This window comes from Myotis lucifugus, unplaced genomic scaffold, assembly GCF_000147115.1.
Source record: "Myotis lucifugus unplaced genomic scaffold, Myoluc2.0 scaffold_157, whole genome shotgun sequence".
NCBI lineage: Eukaryota > Metazoa > Chordata > Mammalia > Chiroptera > Vespertilionidae > Myotis > Myotis lucifugus.
This window is the reverse complement of record NW_005871205.1, coordinates 382484-402185: the sequence shown is the minus strand read 5'-3', so window position 1 is coordinate 402185 and position 19702 is coordinate 382484. Positions and strand designations below refer to the sequence as shown.

General features: G+C 37.5%; 1 protein-coding gene across 1 annotated transcript in view; it reads left to right on the top strand.

Annotated features, from left to right (window-relative positions):
• NF1 (neurofibromin 1) overlaps positions 1–19702 on the top strand; it is a 230024-nt gene that overhangs the window by 71814 nt on the left and 138508 nt on the right. Inside the window, exons 12-14 of the mRNA XM_023759565.1 lie at positions 1860–1991; positions 9230–9364; positions 13011–13124. Of these exons, the coding sequence (XP_023615333.1) occupies positions 1860–1991; positions 9230–9364; positions 13011–13124 (381 nt within the window). The remainder of the gene's footprint in view (positions 1–1859; positions 1992–9229; positions 9365–13010; positions 13125–19702) is intronic.

Below are 19702 nucleotides of genomic sequence, written 5' to 3'. Positions count from 1 at the left end.
AAGAGTTGAAGGAAAAGCAGAAACAACCATATTATCCCCCAAAAGTATTTTTCCCCTCACAGCTTTTGAGTCCCTCCCTTCCTCACTGTAGTTCATATTCAAATTATGTATTGTAAATTGGTTGTATAATTTACTATCTAGTAAATAGAGTTAGTAGTTCAAAGTTTTGGATTAAAGTAATAAAACTTGATGCTACTGAAAATATTCTGAGAATTATGGATGAAAAAATTAAATGTTGAGAATTTAACTAGCTTAGTTTGGAATAAGAAGGAACGTGTGAATAGGACGTGAAGCTATTAAATTCCCATTACCAACAAATTTCAGTTGTTCTTTCGGGTGTTTTCTATAGCAGGAATATTATAAATTGGAAGTGCCCACACACATATACACATATTTTAGAGGATGGGAGGGGGGAGGGAGGGAGGGAGAGAGAGAGAGAGAGAGAGAGAGAGAGAGAGAGAGAGAGAGAGAAAAAACATTTGTTTCTCTGATGTGGGAGAGAACATTGATTGGTTGCCTTCCATTGGCACCTGGACCAGGGACAGAACCTGTAACCTGGGTATGTGCCCTCACCAGGAATCAAACCTGCAACCTTTTAGAATACAGGACACTGCTCCAACCAGCTGAGCCACAATGGCAAGGGTGGAAGTTTCTATTTTAAGTCATCCCATTCCTTGCATATTCTCCATATGAAGTGAAAATTCATCCAGTCATTTTTGTGTTAACTGATAGACAAACTTTATAGTTTTTTAAAAAAATGTTTTTTATTGATTTTTAGAGAGAGGGAGAGGGATAGAGAAATAGAAACATCAATGAAACATCCTCATTTGGCTGCCTCTTGCACACCCCCTACTGGGGGAGCGTGCCTATGACCCAGGCATGTGCCGGTGACATCTTGGTTCATGGGTCCATGCTCAATCACAGAGCCACACTGACTGGGCCAAACTGTATAGTTTTACTGATTTTCATAATTGTCGTTTTTCATAATATAGTATTAATTAATTTTAACATAAAACTTCTAAGATACACTTTCAAATAAAATAGGCATTAAAAATGGGAATCAAAGCTAAACTCATTAAACCAAAATATAAACATATTTACATAAAATAATTGCTTTTAAAAAATATTTAGCTATAATAAATTTGTCTTTGTGCTGATCATTAGTCTTTTCATGTATTGTGTCATCATTGCATATCAGTTTAAGCTTATGGGTTTACTAATAGCTTTATCTCATTTACTAATTCCATGTTGTGATTATCATTGTTGTTTGTAGGCATATAAGTGATTGTTTTCCACATATTCCTTCAACATTGTGTTGAACCACTAATCTCTTTTAAAGCTTTAATGATCATATTCTTACCCAGGAGAATATAGACTTTATATGCATATGTTACTAAAATGTGTAAAGCATTAAACTTATAAAAGAAGATTTGGTACAGAATTAGCTCTCTATGTGTAAAGCATTAAACTTATAAAAGAAGATTTGGTACAGAATTAGCTCTCTAAAGACTCTGTTTTTCAAATTCACTAACTTATCAGTGAGAAGAGACAGTCTATATCCTCATGCTCATAAAGCAGACAATTTGTCTCATGTTTATTATTATATTTTTTTAAAGATGTATGGTTCAAATTAAAGATACTATTTGAAAAAATTTTCCCATTTTATTTATTATTAATTTTTATTTAAATTCTTTATTGTTGAAAGTCTATTTGAAGATATTGGAAATTGTGGTGTGTGTTTGCATGGTCTTAGAAAGTTTTTCACAAAAGGATAAAACATAAACTACAGTAATAACCAGAGCATATAACTCAATGCAAATTTGTACTTTCCCTTTCTTATGGTCTCTATTTTTGTCCAGTCTGCATTGGATTGGTGGCCAAAGATTGATGCCGTATATTGTCACTCAGTTGAACTTCGAAATATGTTTGGCGAAACACTTCATAAAGCAGTGCAAGGCTGTGGAGCACACCCAGCAATACGAATGGCACCGGTAAGATTTATCATGAATTTTGAATCCCACCTTCTTCCTAGTGCGTTTTCAATGTCTTTATCCCATTCCTACTGTTTAGATTATTTTAGAAAATCAAATGTGTCCCTCCTTTTGTATTAAGTATTGTAATATGTTGTATACTGCAGTATTGTTGCAATACTAGTTTATGATGTTGGTTTTCCACTATTTCAGTGAGTTGAACTTACTTTTTTAGAGAATTTTTCTCATAAAATGCTGTTAAAAATCTTAATGTCACTTTTTTAGTTTCCTTTTTCTTTAATTTTTCCTTATGAATCAAAATATTTTTATTAGTTTCCCCATCTTTTGGGGGATGACTAGGGGATGCTGACTTCTGGGTTAGAGTGAATGTTCCTGCTAATGCACAGTTTACCATTGGGTGCTGAATGTTACACATAGGAAATAAGAAAGAAAATTTAAAAATTTAATTAAAAATAAAAATAATTCAGCAAACATGCTTTGAGCTTTTAAAAAATGATAGGCACTTTGATATTGAAGTTTGTGTTTAAACTTAATAAAAACAAATTAGTACTCTTGATACGGAATTTTAAATCTCCTGGGGACCCCATTTAAATAGACAATTAGTTACAGGATTGTAAAAGTCACATATTGCTATTTATATATAGCAAGAATATTATACATGTCAACTCTTGACATTGATTGGTGGTGCTTTGTCTTCTGCTTCTTATTTTCTATTCTTACTGGCTGCTGTCGCTCACATGATCAGATGCCAACCAGTCACTGTTTTGCATGGCAGTGGGCTTCTGTGGCTGTAAGTATGACCCATTGTAACTACCTCAGAAAAGTCCTTGGTTTCTTTGACTTTTCTGTGCTTAGTTACCATCATAGTCACATCATGTCATTTCAGATAGAAAATGTGGCATGCTTTTACCTATTGGTTTTATCTTGGAAATTATCCACTTCACACTTAGAAGATAATTTAAACAGCTTCTTCCCTGGCGTGCTTCTCTTTTTCCAAGTTCCCTTAGTCCATAAAATATTTTGGTTTTATGTAGTTGTAGTTCACTCTTATCCAGTTGTCAGTAATTGTTGCAGAGGATTGTTTATCTTAGATGTTCGAATAGAGAAATTTGCTATGCCATATGTTTTGTGATTATTTAGCATACAAAATTATAACCAAGAGCATGACAGTGATTTTTTTAAATTCTCACCTGAGGAGATGTTTCTATTGATTTTTTAGAAATAGAGAGAAATGGAAGGAGGGAGCGAGGGAGGAAGAGAAAGAGAAACATCAATGGAGAAATATTGATTGCTTGCCTCTAGTAAGCTCCCCTGACTGGGGATCTAACATGTAACCCACATATATGCCCTGACCAGGAATCAAACCCACAATTTTTTGGTGTACGTGACGATGCTCCAACCACCTGAGCAACCTGGCCAGGGATTGTTTTATTATATAAAATGCAAAGTTATTTTTAGTTAACTTTTTGTAGTGCCAAGTACTTAATTTTTTCAGAAATTGACATTACAATCCAAGTATAAGGTAAACATCAACAATTGCTACTTAAATGTTATTTAATTAGATAGACATTATTTAAAAAATTTTTAGAAAATAATTTGCAGTTAATTGTTTAAAAATTGTTTAGTGACTTATTTCAGATATCTTCTGGGAAGTTATAACTTTATTTGACTTTTTGTTTACAGTTTTCTGCCTATTTTGGCCTCCAATAATAGAAATTGGTGGAAAGTTAATATTCACTTCTAGTTTAACTTCAATATCCTGTGTATCTCCTTTCTGTAATTTAATTTCTTTTGTATGAGGACTGAAAGAAAGTGAAACTAAATTACTCTTTTGAACAAAGACAGAATTTTATTGGTAGTCTGAAAATGTTTCCTACATTTAGAAGTTATTTTTACTTTTTAATTCTAGTTATCAGCTGATTCTAGGAGCTGCATATTATACTATTGATATTTGTTTCTTAAATCCATACTAGATTATTTTGGTTCAAGGACATCTGTGATAAGAATTTAGTTTTTATATTTTAATTATTCTCTGAAATTATCAGTATTCATTTGATTTTCAAAATTAAGAATTATTCTTAAGCTGCTTATAGTCACATATTTATATATGTACTAGAGGCCCGGTGCACAAAAATTTGTGCACTGGGGGGGGGGGAGTCCCTCAGCCCAGCCTGTGTCCTCTCACAGTCTGGGACCCCTCGGGGCATGTCCACCTGCTGACTTAGACCTGCTCCCCGGGGGATCAGGCCTATCCTGGCAGTCAGACATCCCTCTGGCAGCCCGGGAACCCTCGGGGGATGTCCACTTGCCAGCGGGGAGCAGGCCTAAGTTGCAGTCGGACATCCTTAGCGCTGCTGAGGAGGCGGGAGAGGCTCTGGCCACCACCGCTGTGCTGGCAGCCATCAGCCTGGCTTGTGGCTGAGCAGAGCTCCCCCTGTGGGAGTGCACTGACCACCAGAGGGCAGCTCCTGCATTGAGCGTCTGCCCCCTGGTGGTCAGTGTGTGCATAGTGACCAGTCATTCCCAGTCATTCTGCTGTTAGGGTCAATTTGCATATTACCCTTTTATTATATAGGATAAAATTTTGTATGTAGATATATTTTATATAATGGCTAAAGGACAGTTTTCTGGCTGATATTTTTACCAGGGAAAATAACTAGCAAATTCGATATGAAGCAATTTTTTAGAATAAGAACATTTTAGAATTTGGATGATCCTTAAGGTGTATCTTACCTCTCTTAAACATGATAAGAACCGTCAGACAACAGATAGGGGAGTATTGAGCTCCCACCAACTTCCAGGCACAGGGTTAATTCCAGGGAAGCATGATGAATTAAACAGACAAAGCACTTACCTTCCTGTGATGCCAATCTTGTAGCTTTTTGCTTGAAAACTTATAATGAAGAGCTCACTACAGGTGTCACAGAGTCTGGAGAGACAGGCGAATCCTATATAATAAAAGCCTAATATGCTAAGTGTCCAGTTTCTGGTCATCCGTTCAACCATCAAAGTGTAATATGCTAATGATGTGACATGCACTGACCATCAGGGGGCAGACGCTCCGACTGGTAGGTTAGCTTGCTGCTGGGGTCCAGCTGAGTGAGACAGGCCGGACACATCCTGGAGCCCTCCTGCGGTCCCTCCCAGGCTGGCCAACCTCCTGTGTCCCTCCCCGGCCCTGATTGTGCACTGGTGGGGTCCCTTGGCCTGGCCTGCACCCTCTCACAATCCAGACTGAGGGATCCCCTGCCCCAAGTGCACAAATTTCGTGCACAGGGCCTCTAGTATATATAATAAATGGTTTAGAGCGAATATATTACATCTGGATTTCTTAACCTTAGCACTATTGATGTTTGGAATGGGTAACTCTCCTATGCGATAAGGATGCTAATAGCACCCCACCCCTTGCCCTGCCAGTCACGAAAACCAAAAGTGTCTCCAGACATTTCCAGATATTTTCTGGGGGATAAATGGCTCCAGTTGAAAACCACTGTATTACATGGTATGTTCAGTGGGTTGTCCTCATTTACATTGCCCCAGATGAATTGTGGCTTTGATAATCCTGAGCCTTTAGCTTGCTGCAGAAGTAGCAATCAAGGAGTTTAGTCTGTAAAACGATAAAATAATATTTGTGTCTAGGCTTTACAGCTGCCCTCTATATTGGTGATAGATACATTTCTTCTTGGAAAGAGCTAACTATGTGAAAATTTTTCTTCAACCAAGGTAGACTTATGTCCCTATCACTCCCAACCACCACTGATCCACTTTCTCTGTTTTTGAAGCTTTATAGACTGACTCCTGTACTCCTAAAGGTTCCTATTTTTATATCATTTTACCATTGGAAGGGATTTTATTATTTCAGCTTTCTTTAAAAGTGTGTGGGGTTTTTTTAAAATATGGTTTTATAGCTATGGAAACAGAGACACAAATATTAAATGAATGATAAATAGTGACATGATTAGTGAATAGTCAACATTTAGCCCAATGTCTATCTGGTTCTTCCACTGTCTTTCCTCATAGTGTGTTAGCTTGATGAAAGCAAGAGTTGTATTTGGCCCCTAGACAGTATCTGGCACATAGTAGGCATTTAGTGCGTATTTGTTAGATGAGTGAATGAATTTCTTACTTGAGCTGTTTTCAAAATGTTTCTCCATCTGTTTTTTTTTCTCTTCTGGAAATAATTCAACCTAATTCCCCCCCCCCCCCCAATTAAAATTAGATGTTAAGATCTGATTTTATTGTTCCAGATGTGGTGTAATAATTGATGAAATCTGTTAACCTGCTGTATCTCATACCGTGTTTCTACTAAACAGTTTAAATTTGCATTATTATCTTAGATAGATAGAACTTTCATTCATTTAAATGGTTTAGCCTTTTTCATATGAATATTGAGCCATAGCTTCTCCATTGTGTACTCTAGTATTTGTTAAAATTTGAAATATTTGTATTGATTTCAGCAATGAAGGGAGAGAGGGAGGGAGGGAGAAAGAGAGAGAAAGGGAGAGGGAGAGGGAGGGAAGGAGAGAGAGAGAGAGAGAGAGAGAGAGAGAGAGAGAGAGAGAGAGAGAGAGAAACATAAAGGATGAAAGAGAATCATTGATCAGATGCCTCTTGCACGCCTCATACTGGGTATTGAGCCTGCAACCCAGGCATGTGCCCTGACCGGGAATTGACTGTGACCTGTTAGTTCATAGGTCAATGCTCATCCACTGAGCCATGCTGGCCGGGCAACCATTTACTGTTTTAAAACTAAGATAGCTTGTTAATAATAGATGTATGAATTTTCACAAATATGTATATTTTCTACACGTTTTGCTTCTTGAAGATGCTGGCTCAGCAAATGCTTCTTACATACCTGTAATTTTGTCATGGTCTTAAGGATGTTAAAAAATGGTTCAGATTCTTAATAGACACCTGAATGCTCTGATTCATGAATTTTTTTCCTGCGCATGATTGCATCTCTTCTTTGGCTAAAGCATATATACCAACTTGGATTCCTACTAATTAATCTGTGGTGTGGAAGATCAATGAAAAAAAATTAATGGATTTTGTTTCTTACATTTCTAGTTAAGGAATATATTTCTTGTTTAGCAACTCACTAATGGTCCTTGTTATATAACCCACTAATGGTCATTAATTAAAGATGTTTAAATTGAAACATTTCTTTTAATTTTTCAAGTCTTATATCTCATACTAGAGGCTGAATGCACGAAATTCGTGCAAGAGTAGGTCTTCCTTCCCCAGCTGCTGGCACCAGCTTCCCTCGGGCACTCAAGAGGAAGCTTCACTCTGGCTGCCTGCAGGCACCTGGGACTCGGGCTTCTCTTGCAGTTCCACCTTCATCTGGAAAGTCGTGCAGAAGGACATCTGCATATTACACTTCTTTTATTATAGATTAGGGCAGTCATGCTGCAACAAAATTTATATGCTGATACCTGAGATTAAGAGATAACATAATTAAACTATTATTTACTTTTTGGAAAGAATTACTTATTAAGAGATAATTCTTATGTCTGTTAATTGTTCTCTGATGTGTGTACCTGTGTAATGGCTGCACCAGGGAAGAGCAGTTATACTTAGTTACATCTTAGTAAATAAATTTGTTCAGTGAGTTTCACCTTGATCTAAGGTGTTACCTTAACTTCGAATGAAAAAAAAAAAGTTTAATGGGAACGAACAGTAGAAACAATTTATTAAATACATTTGGTAAGGCATTTGCAGTTGGATTACTAGTATAAATACAGAAAACAAACAGTATTTGTGAATTTCGCTATTTCTTTTGTGTAGTGACATTTTTAAGCATTAATGTGTCTTTTTTTCCCTTTGATGACCAAAAACCTTCAGTATTCTTGGGCATAATAACAGAGGTATCACTCAGACTTAAACATTGAGGATAGTTACTGCGTGTTATAAATATGTATCTCCATTTTTTACCTTTGAAAGTCAGCCTTTTTACTTGGACATTTTTTGTTGTTGTTAATCTTCACCTGAGGATATTTTTTCCCCACTGATTTTTAGAGAGAGTGGAAAGGAGTGGGGGAGGCACAGAGAGAAAAACATTGGTGTGAGAGAGACATATCAATTGGTTGCCTCCCCCCATGCCCTGACCAGGGCCAAGGATCAAGCCTGCAACCGAGGTACATGCCCTTGACCGAAATTGAACCCAAAACCCTTCAGTCCGCAGGCCGACGCTCTAACCACTGAGCAACTAGCTAGGGCTACTTGGACATTTTTATTACAGGTGCATAGATGCTGGATGTCCATCTATTTGTATATGTGTTCATATAAAGGCATACATGTCAAAATATGTATTTTTGTGTCCTTCTAAAGGAAAAGGGGAAATGTTTGATAAGAATAGAGAGAAAGGTAGTATTGGATCTAGAATATAATTGTTGTATTTTCGGTTGAATATCATCTATAATTACAGTACCAGCACAGGATCCACCATAGTATCTCTGTACTAAGTAAATAATAGTTTAGTAGTACTTGAGAGACATTTTCCATGAATCAATCTTTCTCAGAGTTCTTTCTCTGTTTTATCATTGTTCTTCTGACAAAATACATGTATTCCGTAATTTGAGAGAGACGGGAATGCCATTGAAGGAAAAAGCAAACTTCAGTTAAACTATTAAATACAGAGGTTGCCTATATAGCATAGCTCATCAGTTCTAAGAAACACTTACTTTTAGTTTTTAACATCTCTGAAATTGAGAGTGCATCTTATTTGTCTCATGTCTGACAGTTGACAGTGATTTTTCATCTGTCGTACATAAATGATGCATCTTCCAGTTGATAATGTTAAAGATTCTATGAAATATTTGTGTTTATCTGTGTAGGATAAATGTTTGTTACATGCATTGCTTAAAGTATTTTGAAAGGTCTAGACTAAATATTTTATCCCTAATTTTTTTCACATTTTGGAAATTGTTTTTTACAAAGGAGTCAACCTGCTACTAAAGTTATTAGTATTTTAATGTATTTTCTCTTAAATTTTATTAGGTAGATTATATAAGAATAATCAGAATGTTGCAAAAATAATTGTAATTTGGTTTTTTTAAAGCTGAATAATGTTAACCTTACTTGTCATTGAATATTTCTACTAATTTCACAATTTAATGGTTTAAAATATCTTAATTTTTTTCAAAGCTTTTTTTTATAATTTAATTTAAAAAGTTGGAGAGCTATCATCTTGAGCAATATCTGATTCTTATAGGATGATGTCATTTTTTTATTTTTAGAGTCTTACGTTTAAGGAAAAAGTAACAAGCCTTAAATTTAAAGAAAAACCTACAGACCTGGAGACAAGAAGTTATAAGTATCTTCTCTTGTCCATGGTGAAACTAATTCATGCAGATCCAAAGCTCTTGCTTTGTGTAAGTATTTTTATGAAACACCTTGGAATTATTACATTAACCTAATTTGGTTTAACTGAAATGCCAAGACCTTGAATATAATTATTAGCTAAAGATCACTTATTGTTCCTTTCTGATCATGAAGATATCACTAAGAAAACAAACTTAATAGAGAATACTAATAGAATTAGATCAGATGTTTTACTTCTTTATTTTCCTTATCGTTAACTAATATACTTTGGTAAGCTCTTCTGTCCTTACCCTGTTACCCGATTATATGTTATTCAGGCATTATCCTGGGATGGGGGTGAAGGTAATGAAGCAAACCATAAATAAGAGTGCTTTCTACAGCTATATGGTTGTTTTGTGTTTTAAAATATATTTTTATTGATTTCAGAGAGAAAGGGAGAGGGGGAGAGAGATAGAAACATCAATGATGAGAATTATTGATCAGCTGCCTCCTGCACGCCCCACACTGGGGCTTGAGCCCACAACCTGGGCATGTTCTTTGACCAGGGATCGAACTGTGACCTCTGGTTCATAGATTGAGGCTCAACCACTGAGCCACGCTGGCTGGGCTGGTTGGTTTTTTAAATATTTAACTAGAGGCCCGATGCATGAAATTCTTGCACGGGTAGGGTCCCTAGGCCTGGCCTGCGACCAGGGCCGGTCAGGGCCTTTTTTGTTCCATGCCATCCCCTGGTAGTCAGCGCACATCATAGCGAGTGGTCAAACTCCCAGTCGGTTGAACTCCCGAGGGGACAATTTGCATATTAGCCTTTTATTATATAGGATAGGATTGCTATTGCCAAACCATTTAGCTTTTCTGTCCTCCTTTCTTCCTGTCAGCCTTCTATTATCACTGGCTTTGCCTACAAATTCTGTATTGGAAGGAAGAGATGAAAATGGGTGTGGTTAGCACCCACTTACTGTCATAACTCTGCTCTTATAGCCTCAGATGGTATTAGTTTCCAGAGAACATCAGTCTGGTACACAACATAATTAGGAACTAGCAGATGTAAATGAGTGATAGTTACATGAAGTGATTAAAAGCATGGGCTCTGGAGACAGACAAGCTATGTGATTTGGGTGACTTAACCTCTCAGTGCTTTAGTTTTCTCATGTGAAATGCTATGATAATACTTCCTACTTTAGAGAGATTAAGAAGATTGAGATCCAACATGTTATGTTTTAGAAACAATGTATAATAAATGCATAATATGCACAAATGTTAGCTGTTATTTCTGTTAGTAGAATAGTTGGCATTAATGTCCCAGCTGTAACAGTAATACATTGTGAAGTTCATAGGATAACATGTTTAACTTCTGTGGTGTTTCTCCCATCTCTGGAGAGCAGCATCCAGAAAGACTTCTTATTGCTTTGCTCTACAGTAGGCCTTATAAGTTCTAAGGTATGTTCTATTTTGATGGCATATTTTTCAAATTACTATACTATAGGAGTTTATTACTTGATATCCATAGTTTCAAGAGTTCTTTGGAACACCCTGAATTTTAAAAAAGAAAAGGGTATATGTGAGTATTTTTTTCTGGAGAGAAACAAGACAGAGAGGGAGACAGAATTCCTCAAAGGATTAGTGACATTTTGAACTTATTGAAAAGCCCATTCATATTTGGGAGTCTAAAAGAATAAATTGCTAGAACTTTGGCAAAGAAATTTTTCATAAAGACTATCAGTGAGACTCTATAAGTAATGAAATACTCTTTTCCTTATCCTTTTGTTATATAGCACAAGTTATTTTATCATGCATGTCAAATATATATTAGTATTACTCTTTCTGCATGGCTAAAATTCAGGATCAAAGAAGGCACCAAAGTCATTGGTGCCATATGTGTTAAATATTTTATTTTTAAATATTTTATTGTTAAAAGAATAAGAATTTAAACAAAACTTGCTATGTTCCAAGTTTGAAATTTGGCAAGCACATTTAAAATTGAAATTATTTTCTTTGCTGCCATCTAGTGGTTAAATAACTTTTCTCAGCGTAACCAAAGGTAAGTTAAAACAGTGATTCATTGATTATTTCATATTTTACATATAAAAATTCTAAATTTCAGTAAATAGGAGAAATATAGGAATAATTATTAAATGATCTTAATCATGCTATTTTTAAAGTAATACAGTTTTATTGTCTTCCATATCTACCATCTCTATTCTCATTTTTTCAAGCCTCCTAATTACTTAGCTTGCATCATCTCCTACCCCTCTCTAATCATTTTTCTGCAGTAAATTTATGGTGATCTCTTTAAAAAGCAAATGTTCCCTGCCAAGCTTAAAACTTTTACTTGAAATTGCTCTTGGAATAAAGACCAAACTCCAAGTAGACCTGCAAGGTTACGCAAAATCTGACTCCCACCTGCCATTCTAGCATATTTTTCTGTATCTCTTTTTTCTCTAGTCACAATGGCCTGCTTTTTCTCTCCATCTTACCACATTCTTTCATATCTACCCTTACACTTGCTGTCCCCTCTGCATACTATATGCTTCCCTCTCTTCTTCACATAGTAATTCCTGCTCATTCTGAGCTATCATCCCTGCCCTCAGGAAGCCTCTCTGATGCTGTCAGATTTCCCTGATACAGGTGGTCATAGCAGCATGTATCTTTATAGTTCTTATCTCATTTGCAGTCTAACGCTTATGGGTCTGATTATTTTATTGATGTTTTTCTTTCTCACCAGACTGCATGTTCCTGGAGGGTAGGAAACACATCTTTTTTACTTGTCAAGTCTTTGGTATCAGGTTATTAACAACTGAATATAAATGTTATTGGGTTAAGGACTGAATATAATGTTAGAAAATAGGCTAACAATTTTGAATTATAGACATGCTAGGGTGAGGGCTTACCTTAATAGTTAGCAAAATACAAATATGGGCACAAGATGCACTGGCTTCACTTTACTGAACCATATATTCTTGAAGTGTAACTAGATGCTTCCGAGTTTTAGGAAGCTTTTTAGTCTCTTTAAGTAGGTAGACATTTGCATTTATATACACCTCCAGTTGGCTTTTTGTAGTACACAGTGATTTTCCACAATTAAAGAGACTGAGGTATGGGTGTCTGGAGGTGTGAATTCTAGCCCTGTGTGAATTTGGGTAGCTCCTCTGTACTGGACAAGAGGGCTGCACAGGATATTTGTGCAACCCTCACCCAACATGCATGTTCTTTGCCTTTGATCACAATCATTTATAAGATCTAAACCAATAAGTTCTAAACCAGAGATATATGATTTAGTCATTGTAGTGTTGCTCAAAAAATTATATTGCTGATACGATTTCTTATGAAAAGCTGATACCTAGTTTATTTTCTTTCAATTAGGATTTTTTTTGCTGGGCATTATTTACATTAATGAACAAGTATAAATGTAGACTAAGAAACTCCTTAACAAAAGCAGTTTTGATTTATTAAAAAATTCCGTAATTTTTATTGCGATATAATTCAATACCATAAAAGTCACCGTTTAAAATTGTACAATTCACTAGTTTTTAGTCTATACAAGGTTGGGTAGCTATTACACTATCTAATTCTAGAACATTTTCATCACCCCCTGAAGAAACCTGATATCCATTAACAGTCACTCTACATTCCCTCCTCTATTTAGCTACTGTCAAATAGTTATTTTTATTAAAAATTGCTTTTTTTTCCTTGCAGAATCCAAGAAAACAGGGGCCTGAAACCCAAGGCAGTACAGCAGAATTAATTACAGGCCTTGTCCAACTGGTCCCTCAGTCACACATGCCAGAGATTGCTCAGGAAGCCATGGAGGTAAGGGAAAAAAGATTTCTAGGCTTTTGTAACTATATACATTCTTGATGTTTCTTTGCTATGTAGTTTCTGTGAGTGGTAGATGTAGTTTCTGGACATCTGTCAGAGAACTATGTCATTTATGGAAATATGTTTTTGTCTACACACTGTGTTATGAACTCCATGGAGAAAGAAGGGATTTACTTACTTTATATCACACATAGCAATACATTGTGCACATTCTTATGCTTAATAAAACACTCAGAATTTTCTCATTGTAGTTGACTCTTTCAAAATATGTATTAAAATTTCAAAATATATATTAAATCCAGATACAATTGACCTACCATAAAGTTTACTGTTTTAAAGTGTACACGGTAGTTTTTAGTATACTCACAACGTTGTGCGGCCATCTCCACTATTTAATCCTCATTCCCCTGTCATTCCAGCTGCTGGCAACCCCACTCTGTCTTCTGTCTATAGATTTGCTCATTCTAGATATTTCATATAACTAGGATCATGTAATATGTGGCTTTTAGTGTCTGCCTCTTTTCACTTAATGTAACGTTTTCAAGGTTCATCCATACTTTAGCATGAATCAGTACATTTTTTTTATTGCCACATATTTTGTTGTATGGATATATCACATTTTTTTCATCTATTCATCACTGATGGACATTTAGGATTGTTCTACTTTTTGACTATTATGAATAATGCTGCTATGAAAATTTGTGTAAAAGTTGTGTGGATACATCTCTTTTAAGGTTGGAAGAAATCTTCAAAAAAAAATTTTTTTAATTTATTGTTTTAACGTATTACATATGTCTCCTTTTCCCCCCATTGACCCCTTCCTGGCCACTCCCACCCCCCAGTACATGCCCCTACCCTTTCAGTGTTTGTGTCTATTGTTTATGCTTATAGGCATGCATATAAGTCCTTTGGTTGATCTCTTGGATACATCTCTTAAGTATATAGCTAGCAGTGGAATTCCTGGTTCATATGGTAACTCTGTTTAACTTTTTTAGTAACTGCCAAACTCTTTAAAAAAATTGTTTTCGTTGACTTTTTTAAGAAAGAGGGAAGGAGAGGGAGAGAAAGTTAGAAACATTGATGAGAGAGAAAACATCAGTTTACTGCCTCCTGCATGCCCCCTACTGGGGATCCATCCTGCAGGAATCAAACCTATGACCTCTTGGAATCAAACCTATGACCTCTTGGTGCATTGGCATAACGGCCAGTACAAACTCTTTATCAAAGTGACTGTGTCCTTTTATATCCCCACCAGCAATATGTATGAGGGTTCCAATATCTTCTTGCCAGTACTTCTTGTTTATAGCCATCATAGTGGGTGTAAATACAGTTGACTTTAAATACACACACACACACACACACACACACACACACACACACACACACATACTAGAGGCCTGGTGCACAACATTTGTGCACTGGGGAGAGGGGAGTCCCTCAGCCTGGCCTGTGCCCTCTCGCAGTCTGGGACTCTTCAGCGGATGTCCAACTAAGTTGGCAGTCTGACATTCCTTGAGGGGTCCTTAACACTGCCACGGAGGTGGGAGAGGCTCCCGCCACCACTGCTGTGCTGGCCAGCCGTGAGCCCAACTTATGGCTGAGCAGCGCTCCCCCTATGGGAGCACACTGACCACCAGGGGGCACCTCCTGCGTTGAACATCAGCCCCCTGGTGGTTAGTGTGCATCATAGCGACCGGTCATTCTGCCATTCGGTCGATTTGCATATTAGCTTTTTTTAATATAGGATATATATTACTTGCTAAATATGGTTTTAATTTAAATCAGTTTTATTGAAGTATGATTTACATATAATAAAATCAAACGATTTAGAATATTTCTCATCACCTGAGAAAGTTCCCATTGTCTTTTCCAGTCAATGCCCCCACTCCCTGTCCCAGAGATCACTGGTTTGATTTCTATCACTATAGTATTAGCCTTGCCAGTTCTAGATGCTCATGTGAATGGAATCTTAGACTATATGTTCCTTTTTGCATGGCTTCTTTCACTCAGCAAGTTTTTGAGATTATTCATGTTATTGCATGTATTAGTTCCTTTTTTTAATTGATAAGCATTCTATTGATGATTATACCAGTTTACTGACTTGTTAATGGCCATGTAGGTGAACATATTCATCATTACTAAAAGTTATCTTGTGCTCCCTCCTGTACCTCCTGCCTGCTTCCGTGCATCCCTCTGTTTCCGTGCATCCCTCTGTAACTATTCATCTGCTTTTTGTTACTATAAATTATTTTACATTTTATATAAGTGGAATTATAAAGTATGCACTTTTTTCCTGTCTTCTTTAACTTAGAATGATTATCATGACATTCATCTATGTTGCATGTATCACTAGTTCATTCCTTTGTAAAAATTTCATTCCTTTTTATTGCTGTACTAGAGGCCCAGTGCACGAATTCGTGAACCTTTAAAGGAACTGTGGGCCTCAAGGCTGTGGTGGGCATAGAGGCAGGTCTCAGCCCATCCTCCGTGCCTCCACCTGGCCCTCCCACCCCCTGCCACGGCCCCTGGTCCGCTGTCTGCCAGCAGCCTCACTCCCAGTGCCATCAGTAGGTGCGAGCAGCAGCTGCCAGACCCAATCACCCCTCAGGAGCAGGGGGAGGTGGAGAAGCCCTCAGGGGCGATCGGGGCCAGCAGCCACCACTCGCACCTGCTGACAGTGCCAAGCAATCGGGACTGGCGCTGGGCGCCAGCAGCAGGTATGAGCGGCAGCTCCGATGCTGGCAGCAGTTGCAAGCGGTGCCGTCACCGGCAGCGGGTGTGAGAGGCGGCTGCTGGCCCTGTTTGCCCCTCAGAAGCAGGGTGGAGGTGGAGAAGCCCTGAGGGGTGATCGGGGCCGGCAGCTGCCACTCGTACCCGCTGACAGCGCTGAGTGATTGAGGCTGGCGTTGGCGGCGGGTGTGAGTGGCGGCTCCGGTGGTAGCGGGTGTGAGCGGTGTGCAGGAGCAAAGAATTTACAGTAACCACCAGAGGCTCGCTCTGATGACAGCGACTGGTGCCCCGCCTTGGTCTGGTGCCACCGTTCACCTGCTCCACCATCCCACCGCAGCTGACGCCCTCCATGTTCTGCGCTCTGCCTCCTGCTGCCAATGCCTGCCATGTTCCACATGCGCCCCCTGGTGGTCAGCACACGTCATAGCTACTGGTTGTTTAGTTGTTCTGCCATTTGGTCTATTTGCATTTTAGGGTTTTCTATATACAGATAGGGTTCCATTGTGTGGCTGTGCCACAGTTTATCCATGTTGATGGACATGTTTTTACTTTTTGGTTGTTACAAATAAAGATTCTAGGAACATGTATGTATAAATCTGTGTGCAGACATGTGCTTTTATTTCTCTTGGGTAAATACCTGAGAGTGCAAAAATCTTACTATGTGGTCTTTTTTTTTAAAATATATTTTATTGATTTTTTTACAGAGAGGGAAGGAGAGGGATAGAGAGTTAGAAACATCGATGAGAGAGAAACATCGATCAGCCGCCTCCTGCAACCCCCTACTGGGGATGTGCCTGCAACCAAGGTACATGCCCTTGACCGGAATCGAACCTGGGACCTTTTAGTCTGCAGGCTGACACTCTTTCCACTGAGCCAAACCGGTTAGGGCATTATGTGGTCTTTTTAAGAGAAACAGCTTAAATATAAGGGCATTGGAAGGTAGATAGTACAAGGATAGAAAAATATGCCATACATACTAACCCAAAAAAACTGGAGATACAGAGGGATATCTCATTATTACAAAGGTGTTCACTTCATCTAGAAATAAACTCTATATAAACCTAATAACAAAGCTTCAAAATATAACATGTAAATAGAGAGAGATAAATCCAGTTATAGTGGGATACTTGAGCATACTTTTCTCAACACCTGATGGAATAAACAGGCAAAATAGTAGGGATAGAAGATTTCAACAATAAAACTATCAAATATGACCTATTTGACATATATAGAGCAATACACTCAATAAAAACTCTTTTTTCTTTTTTTTTTTTTAATCCTCACCTGAGGATATATTTTCTATTGTTTTTCACAGAGAGTGGAAAGGAGGGAGGGAGGGTGAGAGAGAGAAGAAAGGCAGAGAAACATTGATGTAAGCGAGACACATTGGGTTAGTTGCCTTTCACACTCGTACTGGGGCCGGGGATCGAACCTGCAACCTAGATATGTGCCCTTGACTGGGAATTGAACCCTTCGGTGAGTGGGCCAACACTCTATCCACTGAGCCACGCCAGCCAGGGCTGCACTTTCTTTTTAAGTACACATGGAACATTCAGTGTATCTTGAGCATGAAGTCTCAAGTTCTAAAGGAGTTATTCAGAATTATTTTTATGACTATAGTAAAATTAAGCTAGAAATTCATAACAAAAAGCTTTGTGAAATATTAAATGACTATACATTTTCATTCATACTCTCTACTAATGTACTCTGCAAATTAGTATGACCATCATTAAAAATTGCTTTGCAATATCTACAAAAGTTAAACATAGGACCTAACAATTTCACCCAACAGGTATGTACCCAACAGAACTGCATCTATATGTTTACCAAAAGACATACAAAAATATTAATAGCAGCACAATTTGTAGTAGTCAAAAATTGGACTTAAATGTATCAACAGTAGAATAGATTGGTTATATTTGGTTATATTCATTATACTGATTACAACAATGAAAAAAGTGAACTGCTAAGTGCAAAGCATGAATGAGTCTCACAGACATAATGTTGAGAGAAAACAGACAAACACAAAAGAGAACATGCTGTAAGGAACAGGCAAAAATAATCTGTGGTGATAGAAATTAAAAAGTGGCTACTTTTGTCAAGGGCTAATGACTGGAAGGGAATGTAAACAAGGCTTCTGGGTGTTGATAATGTTGAGCTAGGTACTGGTTACATGAGTATATACATTAGTGAAAATTCATTGCACTATACATTTAAGATTTGCTACTTTACTGTTTAAGCTGTATACTTCATTTTACCAAAATGCTTATATTTGTATACATTGCTGTTGGTCCTATAAATTAGTATATTCCTTGCATTCTTTTTGGAAGGCTATTTGACAGTATTTGGCAGGAGCTGTGCCTTTTTAGTGTGTGTGCTTATAATTTCCTTCCTATATTTTTTAATCCTGAGTACAATTTAAAAAGGAAAGAGCTACACAGATGTGCTTACTGCTCTTATCCTATATAATAAAACCCCAGTGACCTAACAGCGGAACAACCAGAATGACTGGTTGACCAGTCACTATGATGCTCACTGACCACCAGGGGGCAGACGCTCAATGCAGGGGCTGATCCCTGCTGGCCATGCCCCCCACCAGTGCACGAATCTGTGCACCAGGCCTCTAGTTTATAACAGGAGGCTATTAGGAGAATTTTAAATATTCACTAATAAGAGAATGGGTTAATATTTAATGATAAGAGAATGATATTTTAATTTGGTGAACTATCCATTTAAATATCCATTAAAACATATGGAGCTCACCAGCAATTTGGAAAAGTATTTATGAAATGTCAGATGAGTATACTATGTTTATAGCTCTGTTAAAATATATGTCAAAACGAAAAAACAGAAGGGAACGTGAAAAAGAAAACAATTATATTAACTCAGGTAAAAGGCTAACATTTTTTTCCAATATTTCAAAAAATATTTTGTCATTCAATAACAGAGAATTTGCCACTTAAAATTTTGTCAGTAAATTATACTAAGTTTTTGCACAATAGTGACAAAATTGAATGTTAATTTGTGCTGTTTTTCCTTGATACGAGAGTTATAAATTATATAATTTTTTAAGAGTCTCTCACTGAATAGCAGTTTTCTGTATGTATTTAAAAGTATCGCCCTAACCGGTTTGGCTCAGTGGATAAAGCGTTGGCCTGCGGACTGAAGGGTCCCAGGTTCGGTTCTGGTCAAGGGCATGTACCTTGGTTGCGGGCACATCCCCAGTCAGGGGTGTGCAGGAGGCAGCTGATCGATGTTTCTTGCTCATCGATGTTTCTAACTCTCTATCCCTCTCCCTTCCTCTCTGTAAAAATCAATAAAACATATTTTTAAAAAAATAAATAAATAAAAATAAAAGTATTGACAGTAAGAATTAGAGGCTTTGGAAAAAAGGTGTAACCTTTAATCATTTATATTTTTATCCCCTAAGCCTCACATCTCCATCAACATTCTGTGAAATCTTTCTGAGTCTTAGTAGATCAGAAGCTTGGCCAGTTGTGTTGTATTCAGTTGGTAGGAGAGCTGCTAGTCTCCATCTCCCTGGTTCTCCTGTGAACCTGCCAGATAGCTGGTGAGATCTCATGATTTCTTCACATGTATTACATGTCTATTCTACAAAGAACTGGGTGAAGTTAACCCGCCAAGCAAAGATTATAGAGAGCAAGCTGTGAGTTGCTGTTTCCTCGAAGGGTTCTATGAAGAACAGTATGTTTACTGTCCCGAGGCTATCAGATTGACAGCCCACATTAGCAAAGGTGTTAAAAACCCAACTGTATTTTTAGGAAGCACAAGTTCACTCGAGCATTATGGTGCTATTAGTGAAAGTTTAGCCCCAATCT